Source organism: Leptonychotes weddellii, chromosome 14 (assembly GCF_054177405.1).
Source record: "Leptonychotes weddellii isolate Sample4059 chromosome 14, ASM5417740v2, whole genome shotgun sequence".
Classification (NCBI taxonomy): Eukaryota; Metazoa; Chordata; class Mammalia; order Carnivora; family Phocidae; genus Leptonychotes; species Leptonychotes weddellii.
The window spans coordinates 74,034,225-74,045,413 of NC_138382.1; the positions used below are offsets into that span (position 1 = coordinate 74,034,225).

Genomic DNA, 11,189 nt, shown 5'->3' on the forward strand with positions numbered 1-11,189 from the left:
GGAGCCCTCTTTTTGCCTGGGCTACAGGCAAGCCTGAGGGACACCTCGTTTGTCCTTTCCCTGAGACTCTTACTCCCTTGGGAAGGTAAGGAGGGGTCAGTCCAAAGACGATCACACTGAGGAAAAGAAAGGCTGAAAGGAAATTTCTCTTTAAGGTCTAAATGTTTTCCTACCTTCTTGATTATTATGTTAAAGTTCATTCCTAGGGGTGCCTGGCTGGCACATGACTCTTGATCTCTTGATCTTGGGGCTGTGAGTTTGAGCCCCATGTTGGGTGTAGAGATTGCTTTAAAAAAATCCTAAAAAACAAATAAATAGAAATAAAAACCTTAACACTAACATCCTCTTAGACCCAGCTGTTTAGAAACACACACACACACACACACACACAGGAATATATATATATATTTAGGAATATATATATATATTTAGGAATATATATATATATATATATGTATTTTAAGATTTTATTTTTAAGCAATCTCTACACCCAACATTGGACTCAAACTCACAACCTGTTTAAGGTTTTTAAGATATAATGTCCAGTTGTTCTGTTAAAAGATAACGTCAATTTTAATTTTTTTAATTTTTATTTTTTTAAAGATTTATTTATTTGAGAGAGAGAGCATGTGGGGGAAGTGTGGGAGGAGGGCAGAGGGAGAGAAGGAGACTCCTCGCTGAGCATGGACCCCATCCCCAGGCTCTATCCCACAACCCTGAGATCATGACCTGAGTCAAAGCCAAGAGTTGGATGCTTAACTGACTGAGCCACCCGGGCACCCCAAAAGATTACATCAATTTTTAATCCTACCAGCAACATACGAGATTGCTTGTTTCCCAATGTCCTTGTCAGTGCTGGGTGTCGCTCTTTTAAAAAAGTGGCCAATCCTGGCCAGGCGACTGAGCCACCTGGGCGCTGTGCGAAGGGGAAAGCTTTAACCATGTTATCTGGTGACATCAGAGAGGTTGGCCATGGGCTCCTCAAAGACTAGGTAGGGTGTGTTGGTTGTTTCTTGAACTGCGTTTAGCACATAGCAGGAACTTAATAAATATTGTTTCAACGAATGTGGGAGCATTGAGAAATGATCAACAATTCTGTGCTGGGGGTAGCAAGAGACATTTTACAGAGATAATTGGCCTAGGCCTGGCAGCAAGAAGTTTACCTTGAGCAGCAAGAAGGACATCTCTTCCTCCGAAGGCAGAATTAAAGGATGGGGGAAGTTAAAGATGAGGGCAGGTTGGGAGAAGGTAGAGGGAATTCTACTTGGCTTTATTTTTCTCTATGAAAAAGGAGAGTTGGAGTATGGGATGGTAAGAGGCAAAGGTTTGGAAAAGCCACGTGGGGAGAGGGAAGGGATCTAGGGACAAATGGAACAATTCTGGGTGGTGGTGAGGACTCAAGTGAAGGTGGAGGTAATGACGTGTGGGTTTCATCCTTGCAGAACCTCAGGGAGAAAATGAACGGACGTGGAGGGCTCCCTAACACGGGAATGAATATGGTGGGCACTAGCCGATGAAAACAAAGCCAGAAAAGCAGGTACTATGTGGAGAAGGGGAAGCTGGAATTTCACATTTCACGTGGACCAGTTGTGTGGCCCTTGGGGTGCATGGCTGAGGTGCAGGGGAAAGTCATGGACACGAGGATGTCGAGGGACTGAGGCCAGGTTTGTCTGAGGATGTTAAAGTCTCCCAGAATCCAGGGCGGCGCCGTGAGCCACGTGACAGCCCGCCTTGATTGGTCAACAGTGGACATAGTTGAGAAGATGGCGGCTCAGCGAGAACCTCATCAAAGTAGGTCTGTACACACAGCAGCATCCAGTGTGCAGGAGGGCGGTGAGGGGCAAGGGGAACGCGGCCCCTTCCTCTGGTCTGGACAAGGACGGAGGAGGCGCTGTGGGAAGGGGAGAGAGTCTGGGTGGTGTGCACCAACAGTGGAGTATTGACAGGGTTGGATTTCCAGAAGCAGCGCGTAGCTCTGGCCACAAACGTGTTCTGTGTCCCCTGTCTGAACCCGGTCTCCTAACATGTATCAAAGGGTCTGGGGTAGAGTTTTAGCGCTCCTTCGAGTTAGGGGACTCCAAGAGGACCAAGACGGGGTAAAAATGGCGGAAGGTCAGCTGGGCCTTGAACGGCAGGGCAAGCCGAGGCAGGGCCCGCTAGTGGCGTCGCGCGTCTCCACGGCGACGGGACTCGTGGCCCGGACGTGGGCGGAGCTTCGGGCGGGGCGGGGCATCTCTGTGACGCCAGGGGCTGGGCCTAAATGGCGAAACCCGAGAGGCTCCCGGGGGGGTTTGAACTGGCCAATGGGCGAGCTGCCGACCGGGTGTCGGAAAAGGAGGCGGAAGCGGGGAGGAGCCGCCGCGGGAGCCGGACTGCATCCGCCGCGGCGTCTCCATGGCACGGCCCTGGCCTCCGACTTCAACGACTTCATAAGGAGACGTTTCTGGGCGCAGCCGTGTCGCTCCTGGTGAGAGGCCGCCGGCAGGCGGGATCCCGGGCGCTCCGGGGCGCTCCGCGGCCACCGCCGGGCCGCGTCCCCACGGGCAGCATGGCCCCCGCCGGGGTCGTCAGCCCCCGTCGCCCCCCGCCCCCCCGGCGGCCGCCCCCGCCTCCAGCCCCCGGGCGCGCTCGTCCGGCTCCCGTCAGAATGTGGCCCCCGCCCCGCCCCCCCGGCGCGGGCCTTCTTCTCCTCCCGCTAACGGGCGGGCCGGCCGCCTCCCTCCTAACCTGGCCTCCGGCAGGACTCTGCTCCCTCCTCCGCCGCCCTCTGGCAGGGCTTCACCCTTCTCTCTATGGGCAGAAACTGGTCCCCTCCTGCTCGCTGGTGGGTGGTCGTCCACGGAGACAGGCCCCGCGCCCCCTGCCCGCCGGTGGGCGTCGCCCCGGCCGCCTGTCCCTCCCTGCGGGCCGCGGCTCGGCAGTTATTGTCCGCGCCTCGTAGGCAGCGCTATCCCCCGGCGGCCGCCTCCCGGCCTCCCGACCCCGCGGGAGTGGGATCACCCGTCCAGGGGACGCCACCGGGGGTTTCCTGCACCACCCGGCGTCTGACCCGCTCCAACTCGGATACTGAATCCTAGTGGTCGCTGGCGGCTGCGCCCGGGAGGATTTTACCTCCGCCGTCGGGGGTACCCCTTGCGGCCGCGAGCACCTTTCCCCTGCAGCTGCCGCCCCTCCCGCCTTCAAACACTATTGGTCCTCTTTGGGTGTCTATTCTCCCGGGAACGCCCCTTCTCCTAGGAGACAGTTGCCCTGGTCCCGCCCCGAATATCCCTCCAGCTCCCTGCGCGGGTTTCGGCCCTTTGGGGCCCACTTGGGGGCCTAGCGGTGCCCGCCCGCCCTTCACGCACGCCAGCCGGCGCCTCAGGTTTTCCCTCTGGTGGCCCACCCACCTTCTCTCCCGGGTGGGGCCTGGGCGTGGTGGTCCTTGCCTCCGAAGTTCCGTTCCCAGTCCCTCCCTGGAGAGGGGCGCTCCCTCCGCGTCCCCCACCACCTACCGGCCACCCACGCGCTGCTCCGCAGGTCGCTCAGCCTCTCCTATCTCCCCCCACTTTGGCAGGACAGTTGCTGTGCGACTTGGACAGTAGAGGAGCGCCTCCCAAGTTTTCATCCAACTGCCACCCCTAAAGCTTCCACCCTCCTCCCCTCAGAGAGGACGTTTGATGCCGGGCCCCTGAGATTCTCATTGACAAGCCCCTCTGGGTCCCCCTGAGCAGTGCCTGCTGACCCATTTGCCCACCTTTGCGGCTTTGATGCCTAACCATGTCTGCCTCATCCTCAGGCGGCTCCCCCAGGTACTGCCAACGTGGGGGGCGCCTCCGCAGAAGGGCAGGGGCAGGTGGTCAGGGTCCCCCAGGCCAGGCTCGCTGGAGGCTTCTCTTTTCAGCTTCCCTGTTCTGTGTATTGAAAGTCTGGAACAAAACATTGAAAAGTCATTTTTAAAGGGAAGGAGGAAAAAAGTGCTTGCTCGCAATCCCAGCTCTGCCTCCCTCGTGCCCTCCCTTCCCCAGGTGCCCCAGTTCCTCCTGGCAAACAGGGCCCCCATTGTCTTCATGGAGTACTAGGCATAGGTCCTTTTTGAAAGGAAGCTACATGTAAATAACAGTGATGTAGGAGTTAATAAGGTGTTGATGCTGTCCAGGTGATTTGATGGCAAGCCCGCAGGGGGAGACAGATTTCCCCGATCTGTTGGCTTTTAAGTGAGGAGGGAAAAAAGAATCTGTCTACTCAGATTTGGTATTCCTCACCTAAATGATGAGTAGGATGCAATAAATATTTTTTTCTTTTTCGTCAAGGTGTGCTACACATACAACAGGATGCATGCTAAAGGGCTCGAGCATTTTTCTGTTGCATTATTTTCCCCTAAGTATTTGTGGGGAGGACGGAAGTCCTATTTGGAGGCTGTCAGGAGGTAGTGGGATGGATCAGATGAATTTTCCAGGTCCCTTTCTGTCGTGGAATTCTTGGATGCTCTGCTGCCAAATATTGGAGATGAAACTTTTGCTATATTTGCAGACCTGGTGATGGGGCTGTTTATGTATGAACATGCTAAATTGCACATAGTATTAAAAACAAACAAACAAAACCTCTCCAAAACAAAAATAACCCTGCTTCGCAGGATTTTAAAGGGTAGCAAGTAGAATATTTGGGGACATGGTAACTTTCCATCAGCTTACTTGAATATGTGACTGTTAATTTTATGAATTTGAGTCACAGGGACTTTGTTCCTGGGCCTGCTGCTCTGTCTTTTGATGTCTGTCACTTCCGGAGCATTTTTCCAGGGCCGCTTCTGCTCCGGGCACAGTCCTGGGCACTTTCACCCTTGGCCACACTAGTACCTTGCCTGGTGCTCCCATGCTGCCTGCTTTTTGTCATCTGACAGGATGACAGCTGGGCTTTTCAGCAAAAGGTCACAATACTTGTGATGCGACCGCAGAGGTTAAAAGGCCAGCCCTGCGAATGCCCATCACCCCCTGTTTCCATCCCCCTGCCGGGTGCACCATGTGTGTTCGGTGGCCGTGTAAAGGGAGCCAAGTGAGACCAGACTGGTTCTCCTAGCCGTTCACTCGTGTCATTTCGGGAGATCTAAGAGATAGAAGAGCCCTAGTTTTCTGCTTACAATCTGGTTCTTGTGCCTGGGTACAGGTTTCCATCGTGCGGGAAGAACGGAGTAACAAGTCTCACGCAGAAAAAGGTCTTGAGGACACCTTGTGGCGCACCCAGTGTGACTGTGACGGTAGGTGACGTGCCCACGGAGCAGCCCTCCAGCCTATGGCCCCACCAAAAATGCTTCGGCTCGCCTTTTCCAGGAGCTGCCTTTCCCCGCCCCCACCACTGTGGCCTAGTGCTCTGCTAGAGGCTTTCCTGCATATCCTGCTCATTGGGGTGTTGGTTCTGGTTTTGGTTTTTTTGCCTGTGGTAAAGCTGCTGGGTGTGAGGAGGATGTCTTCACCTAATCCTTCCAAATTCCAGAAGTCCTGAGAACACATTTTCCAAAAAAAAGAAGAAGAAAAGAGAACGGGGAGGGGACGGGTTGCGGGTAGTGGGCAAGGGGTGTGTGTGGCTGGGGGGGTTCGGCCCTGCTCGGGTTCTCTTCCGAATCAATACAACCTTCTCATCTCAGCATTTCCTTTAGCCTTCCGTTTTCCTCATCTTCCACCTGCCTCCTGCCTGCCTGACTGTGCACTCTAACCATGTGGTGTGTGTCCTGTGCTGCCGTGCATGCGCAGATCAGATCACGGGGCAGAAGGAGTCCCCTGCTTTCCAGCTGTGCTACACTAAGTCTACAGAGGAGCTCTGCCTTCCAGCAGGCTCGGAAGGAGATTCGGCTCTGAGGACCCCGGGGCCTGGGTTCGCACTCTTTTGGGGAACCCGCAGGTCTTGCAGACCCCTGTCTTGAGTGGACCTAGATCGTCCAGGTGGTCTTCAGCCGGGATCTCTGCGGGAGTCTGCTGAACAGTGCTACTACCCTAGTTCCAGCCTGCATGCCAGTAGTTGGTAGCTGTCCTGCTCGCTTGGTGGCTAGGCTTTCAGTGGCCCCCAGAGGCTGTGAGCTCGGTTTTTTATGCCAGTTTACTCATCCACAGATCAACCTTTTTTGTGTTGCCCTCCCCCGCCTGCCAGAAGCGAAGCATGAAGGACCGCTCTTCAACGCCCCCCTTACATGTTCATGTGGATGAGAACACTCCTGTCCACGTCCACATAAAAAAACTCCCGAAACCATCAGCGACCAGCGGCCAGGTAGGAGCATGCCAGTCGGGCGAGGTGAAGGCTGTGGAGCAGGGTGACCCCTCCCAGCACGGCCTCCTCGGGCTTCAAACTCCACAAAGGTTTGGGAGACAAATGCACTTGCTTTCAGAGGTCGGCTGCCTGGCTAGAAGGTAGGCGGCACTGTCACCCAGAAACGGCAGTGATAGCCTTAGTCAGAAGAGGCTCCCCTGCAGAGTTGGAAGTGGATGCCACCAGAGGAGACCACGGCCAGCTGTGTGGGGAAGTGACCCTGGGTTTGTCCCTTTCCACAGAAATCTCATAAGCGCGGAATGAAAGGGGACACCGTGAATGTGCGGCGGAGTGTCCGGGTGAAAACCAAGGTACCTTGGATGCCCCCTGGAAAATCATCCGCCCGGCATGTGGGATGCAAGTGGGAGGTAGGCTCATTCTTGTTCAGGCTTTTCTTCTCGGACTGGTCAGGTTCTAGCAGGCCTCAAACTCGGTATGATTCAGGGTCAGCTGTCACTATTAGAGATGTCCCAGTAGGTCCTGTTTAGTGAGTGGCCTGGCTAAACCCTGAAAGTACGCAAATGTTCTAGAGCCCTTAATACCACTGCCAGGTGGTAGGTCTCACTCTCCCCATGGACAGATGAGGAAACCAAGGCTCAGAGAGATGAAGTCCCAGAGAAAGTAGCAGAGCTGGAGTCAGGGATGAGGGAGGTCTCATTCTAGAAGTTGCACCCTTGGCCTCTCTGATCTGTGTGTGCGGAGCCACATGTCTTTCCCCGTGTAACCGTGATAACATCTGAAGCGTACCTCTTATGAGGTAGTCCTCATAAGAGATCATGCGTGTATTCCACAGATGTCATCAAAAGCACTTTTGGAACAATCTCAGGGAATGATTGCCTTCCGTATCAGTTGTCAAGGTGCCAAGAGAATTACTGTCCTTTTTTTTTTTTAGCCACACCTCAACATGTTTTGCTTATCCATCCATCCATCCATCCATCCGTGCAGTAATTCTTGCAGCATATGTTTCTTGAGACTTGGTGCCAGACACTGCGGGGCCCTGGGGTGACAGTCGCAGACTCGCAGGCATACCCCTCCTTAGGCTTACATTCTAGTCAATTGCAATGAAAAACCTCAGTGATGAGGCAAGACCTTATGGCTGCATTTTAGACAAAGATCTCGTAATCGGGGCGAGTAAAAAAGACCTGAGGCTGCTTTGAGGTGGGGATGGTGCCTGCTCGTTTTGAAACATTCAGTCTTTTGCCGATAGTTGATTACTTTTAAAATTAGAAATAAAAAATAAAAGTAATTACTCTGAAGTCCTACTTCACGGGTGTGACTCCCTGATTTACCAGTTTTTCCTAAGAGACAAAGGGAGTATGGGGTATTCTAGGGAATAAACGATACAAATAAAAGTGTGCTGACCAGTAGGTATGTATGTGTGTGTGTATATATGTGTGTGTGTGTGTACATATATGTGTGTATATATGTGTGTGTGTGTATATACACACATACTTATATATATGCAAATACTTATATAAGAAAGATTGGAATTAAAATGCTGTCTTCCATTTTTCGCTACATGTACCTCACTAATAATCAGTGAGACATAAATGAAAAAAAACTATATTTTAAAAACAAACACAAGCTCTCATTTTTGTTGAATGGAATATAGTTAAAAAGCTCACTGATATCTCATGTTAACAAGCATATGAGAAATCAGCAAACCTTTTTAGACCATTTTGAGAGGATGGTGAAGCCATTTAATAGCTGTGGAGCATTTATCTAAACATTGATGCTATAGTTCGGGTTTTTAAAAATTTTTTTCCAGATATTTAAATTTTTAATCTCTTCACCCCCTGTGGGGCTTGAGCTCACAACCCCGAGATCGAGATTTGCATGCTCATCGACTGAACCAGGCAGGCACCCCAAGGGTGCTATAGTTTGATATCTAGGAATTGATTCTGTAGTTTTAGGAGGGGTATGCCTGCGAGTCTGCGACTGTCACCCCAGGGCCCCGCAGTGTCTGGCACCAAGTCTCAAGAAACATATGCTGCAAGAATTACTGCACGGATGGATGGATGGATGGATGGATAAGCAAAACATGTTGAGGCGTGGCTAAAAAAAAAAAGGACAGTAATTCTCTTGGCACCTTGACAACTGATACGGAAATTTATCCTTAAAAAGTCACAGAAGAGTACAGGGATGATGTATCCAGATGTTTGTAAGAGAGAACAATTGGAAGCAACCTAAATGTCTATCAGGAGGTATTGGTTAAATGATGATGCACTCATGCAGTGTACATCCATACAATCCAAAGATGGATTTATAAATGATAATGAAGCACAGAGCCACACAGCATGTAGAGTTTGGCCCTATTTGTGCAAAAAAGGGTGTCTGTGGGGCACCTGGCTAGCTTAGTCCACAGAGCATGCGACTCTTCATCGTGGAGTTGTGAGTTTGAGCCCCACATTGGGCGCAGAGCTTACTTTAAAAAAAAAGAAAAGAAAAAGAAAGGACATCTGTATCCATGTGTATATGCATATGTTTGTATATGTATAACATTTTCCGGAGAGATATACAGGAAGTAGTAAGCAGTGATTACCTCTGAGTTGGAGGGGGCTTTATTTTTTATGGTCTGCTTGAATTTCATTATAACAAGCATATTATATTTTATAATGAAAATTGCTTTTTAGGGGCACCTGGCTGGCTCAGTCGGTGGAGTGTGTGACTCTTGATCTCAGGGCCTTGAGTTTGAGCCCCACGTTAGGGGTGGAGATTACATAAAATAAAAAAATAAAATCTTCAAAAAAAATGCTTTTTAAAAAACCGAAAAGACTTGTAGTTTTAAAGTATACATTGAAGATCTGCCACTATGGAAATTGACCTCCCTGTTGACCGAGGTTGCTAGGAGCTATGGTCCCCCCGGAAAGCTCAAATGTCCGCTTTCAGTCCTCTAGCTGCAGAATCCTAGGAATGGAGGAGCCCAGGGAGGTGACTTGTCTCTCAAATAGTAGCTGTATTTCATGCAGCCCTCTTGAGCCAGTGCCTTTCCCCTTCCCAGTGGTGCTCTTTGTTTCCGGAAAGACCTAGCCTGACCCTTTCCATTGTGGACAAGGGAGAAAGACCCTACAATGAGGAAATATGGGATGAGCTGGGCATGGACCTCAGAAGCTGCTATGTACATGTGGGGATTCTTGTTTGATTTTTTAAAACCCCTTCTGGTATAGATTGATCACCTTTGGGAGAAAGGAGGTCTGGGTTTTTTCTCTACCCTATTATTGAAAGTGATCTATTTTTTATTATGGGAAGTTGAAAATACAGACAAATAGACCGTCACCTGTAATCTTACTACTCTAATGCGGCTGCTATTAAGTTTTAAAAGCTTTGTGTGAAAAGTATTGGAAAGTACACACATCAGAAATGTATTGCTTGATTGATGAATTTTTACAAACAATATACCGTGTAACTGCTTCCCCGCTTAAGAAACCACATCATCAGGGCGCCTGGGTGGCTCGGTTGGTTAAGCGACTGCCTTCGGCTCAGGTCATGATCCTGGAGTCCCTGGATCGAGTCCCGCATCGGGCTCCCTGCTCGGCAGGGAGTCTGCTTCTCCCTCTGACCCTCCTCCCTCTCGCGCTATCTCTCATTCTCTCTCACTCGAATAAATAAATAAAATCTTTAAAAAAAAAAAAAAAGAAACCACATCATCACCAGCTTCCCCAGAAGCTCCCCTCTGGTCCTGATGCTGTCATTACCACCCCTCAGGGGAACCACCCTCCTGAAACTGCTAACATTTTGGTATATTTACTGTCACACTTTTTCCTGTGCATAGTTTTGGGTTTTAAAATATCACTGTAATCATACTACATATTGTCCTATTATCCTTCTTTTAAAAATTGCAAACTTTTTGTCTTAAAAAAGCAGTGCATGGTCGCTGTTGAAAAATTAGAAAATCCAAACCAACACAAGGAAGAAAGTAAAAAACACCTGTCATCCCACCAGTCTGAGAAGAGCTCTGGAACTTCTCGGTGGAAGTCTGCCTGATCTCTTCTTATGAAGAGACTCCTTGTTTTGATTTTTGTAACAATGGGACCATATTTCACTTTTTTATTTTATTTTTGATTATATTCTTTTTTAACTATATTTACATTGCACATTATTTTTTAAGGCAGTATTCCATTGTGTGTATATTTGTACCGTGATATATTTAACCAATACTCTCTTGTCATATGTTTGTCTCTATCCTTGCCTTGATTTTATTTATTTATTTATTTATTTTTTATTCTTTTAAAGATTTTTATTTGTCAGAGAGAGAGAGCACAAGCAGGGGGAGCAGCAGAGGGAGAGGGAGAAGCAGGCTCCTCACTGAGCAAGGAGCCTCATGTGGGACTCGATCCCAGGACCCTGGGATCATGACCCGAGCCAAAGGCAGACGCTTAACGACTGAGCCACCCAGGCGTCCCATCTTGCCTTGATTTTAAATATTGATTCACATTCATAAATATTCTTGATAAGTCCCTAGAAATAGAATTGCCGGGACAAAGGGCACATGCAGTTTTAACATTGTACCCTGTAAGTCCTACTTGTTTGGCACAAGAGTTACTCTCTTACTGAATGCTCCTTTTATTCTTCTTCCCCTGGAAATTGGCACAGGTTGGCCACGTCAGCTAAAGAGGAGCACAGAACTGTACAAAAAATGAGAAATAACAATTACTTAATGCAACAGAATAAACTTACAGACTGAGAGAGTCAAGTTCAACATATCAGAAACCCATGGAGACCCTGGCTCCCAGATTATGATATCTTTCTATCTGGAGTCTTACAAGCAAAGGGTTATACAGCTTTACATAAACTTTTCAGAGGGGCACATGCCTTTTTTTTTCTAAGATTTTTATTTATTTATTTGACAGAGAGAGATACAGTGAGAGAAGGGAACACAAGCAGAGGGAGTGGGAGAGGGAGAAGCAGGCTTC

The 11,189-nt window shown here is 49.6% G+C and overlaps 1 protein-coding gene across 6 annotated transcripts in view; it reads left to right on the top strand.

The window, feature by feature from the left end:
* Window positions 1-2,294: 2,294 nt before the first annotated feature.
* The window catches only part of ODF2 (outer dense fiber of sperm tails 2), a 32,901-nt gene continuing 24,006 nt past the window's right edge, over window positions 2,295-11,189 (top strand). For 2 of the 6 annotated variants that reach the window (XM_031020303.2, XM_031020304.2), the window contains exons 1-4: window positions 2,295-2,467; window positions 5,143-5,233; window positions 6,121-6,237; window positions 6,519-6,644. In XM_031020303.2, the coding sequence (XP_030876163.1) occupies window positions 2,304-2,467; window positions 5,143-5,233; window positions 6,121-6,237; window positions 6,519-6,644 (498 nt within the window). In that variant the 5' untranslated portion in view covers window positions 2,295-2,303. Of the gene's footprint in view, window positions 2,468-3,556; window positions 3,792-5,142; window positions 5,234-6,083; window positions 6,238-6,518; window positions 6,645-11,189 lie in introns of all 6 variants that reach the window. The other 4 variants (XM_031020305.2, XM_031020309.2, XM_006749167.3 and 1 more) reach the window with 4 other exon arrangements.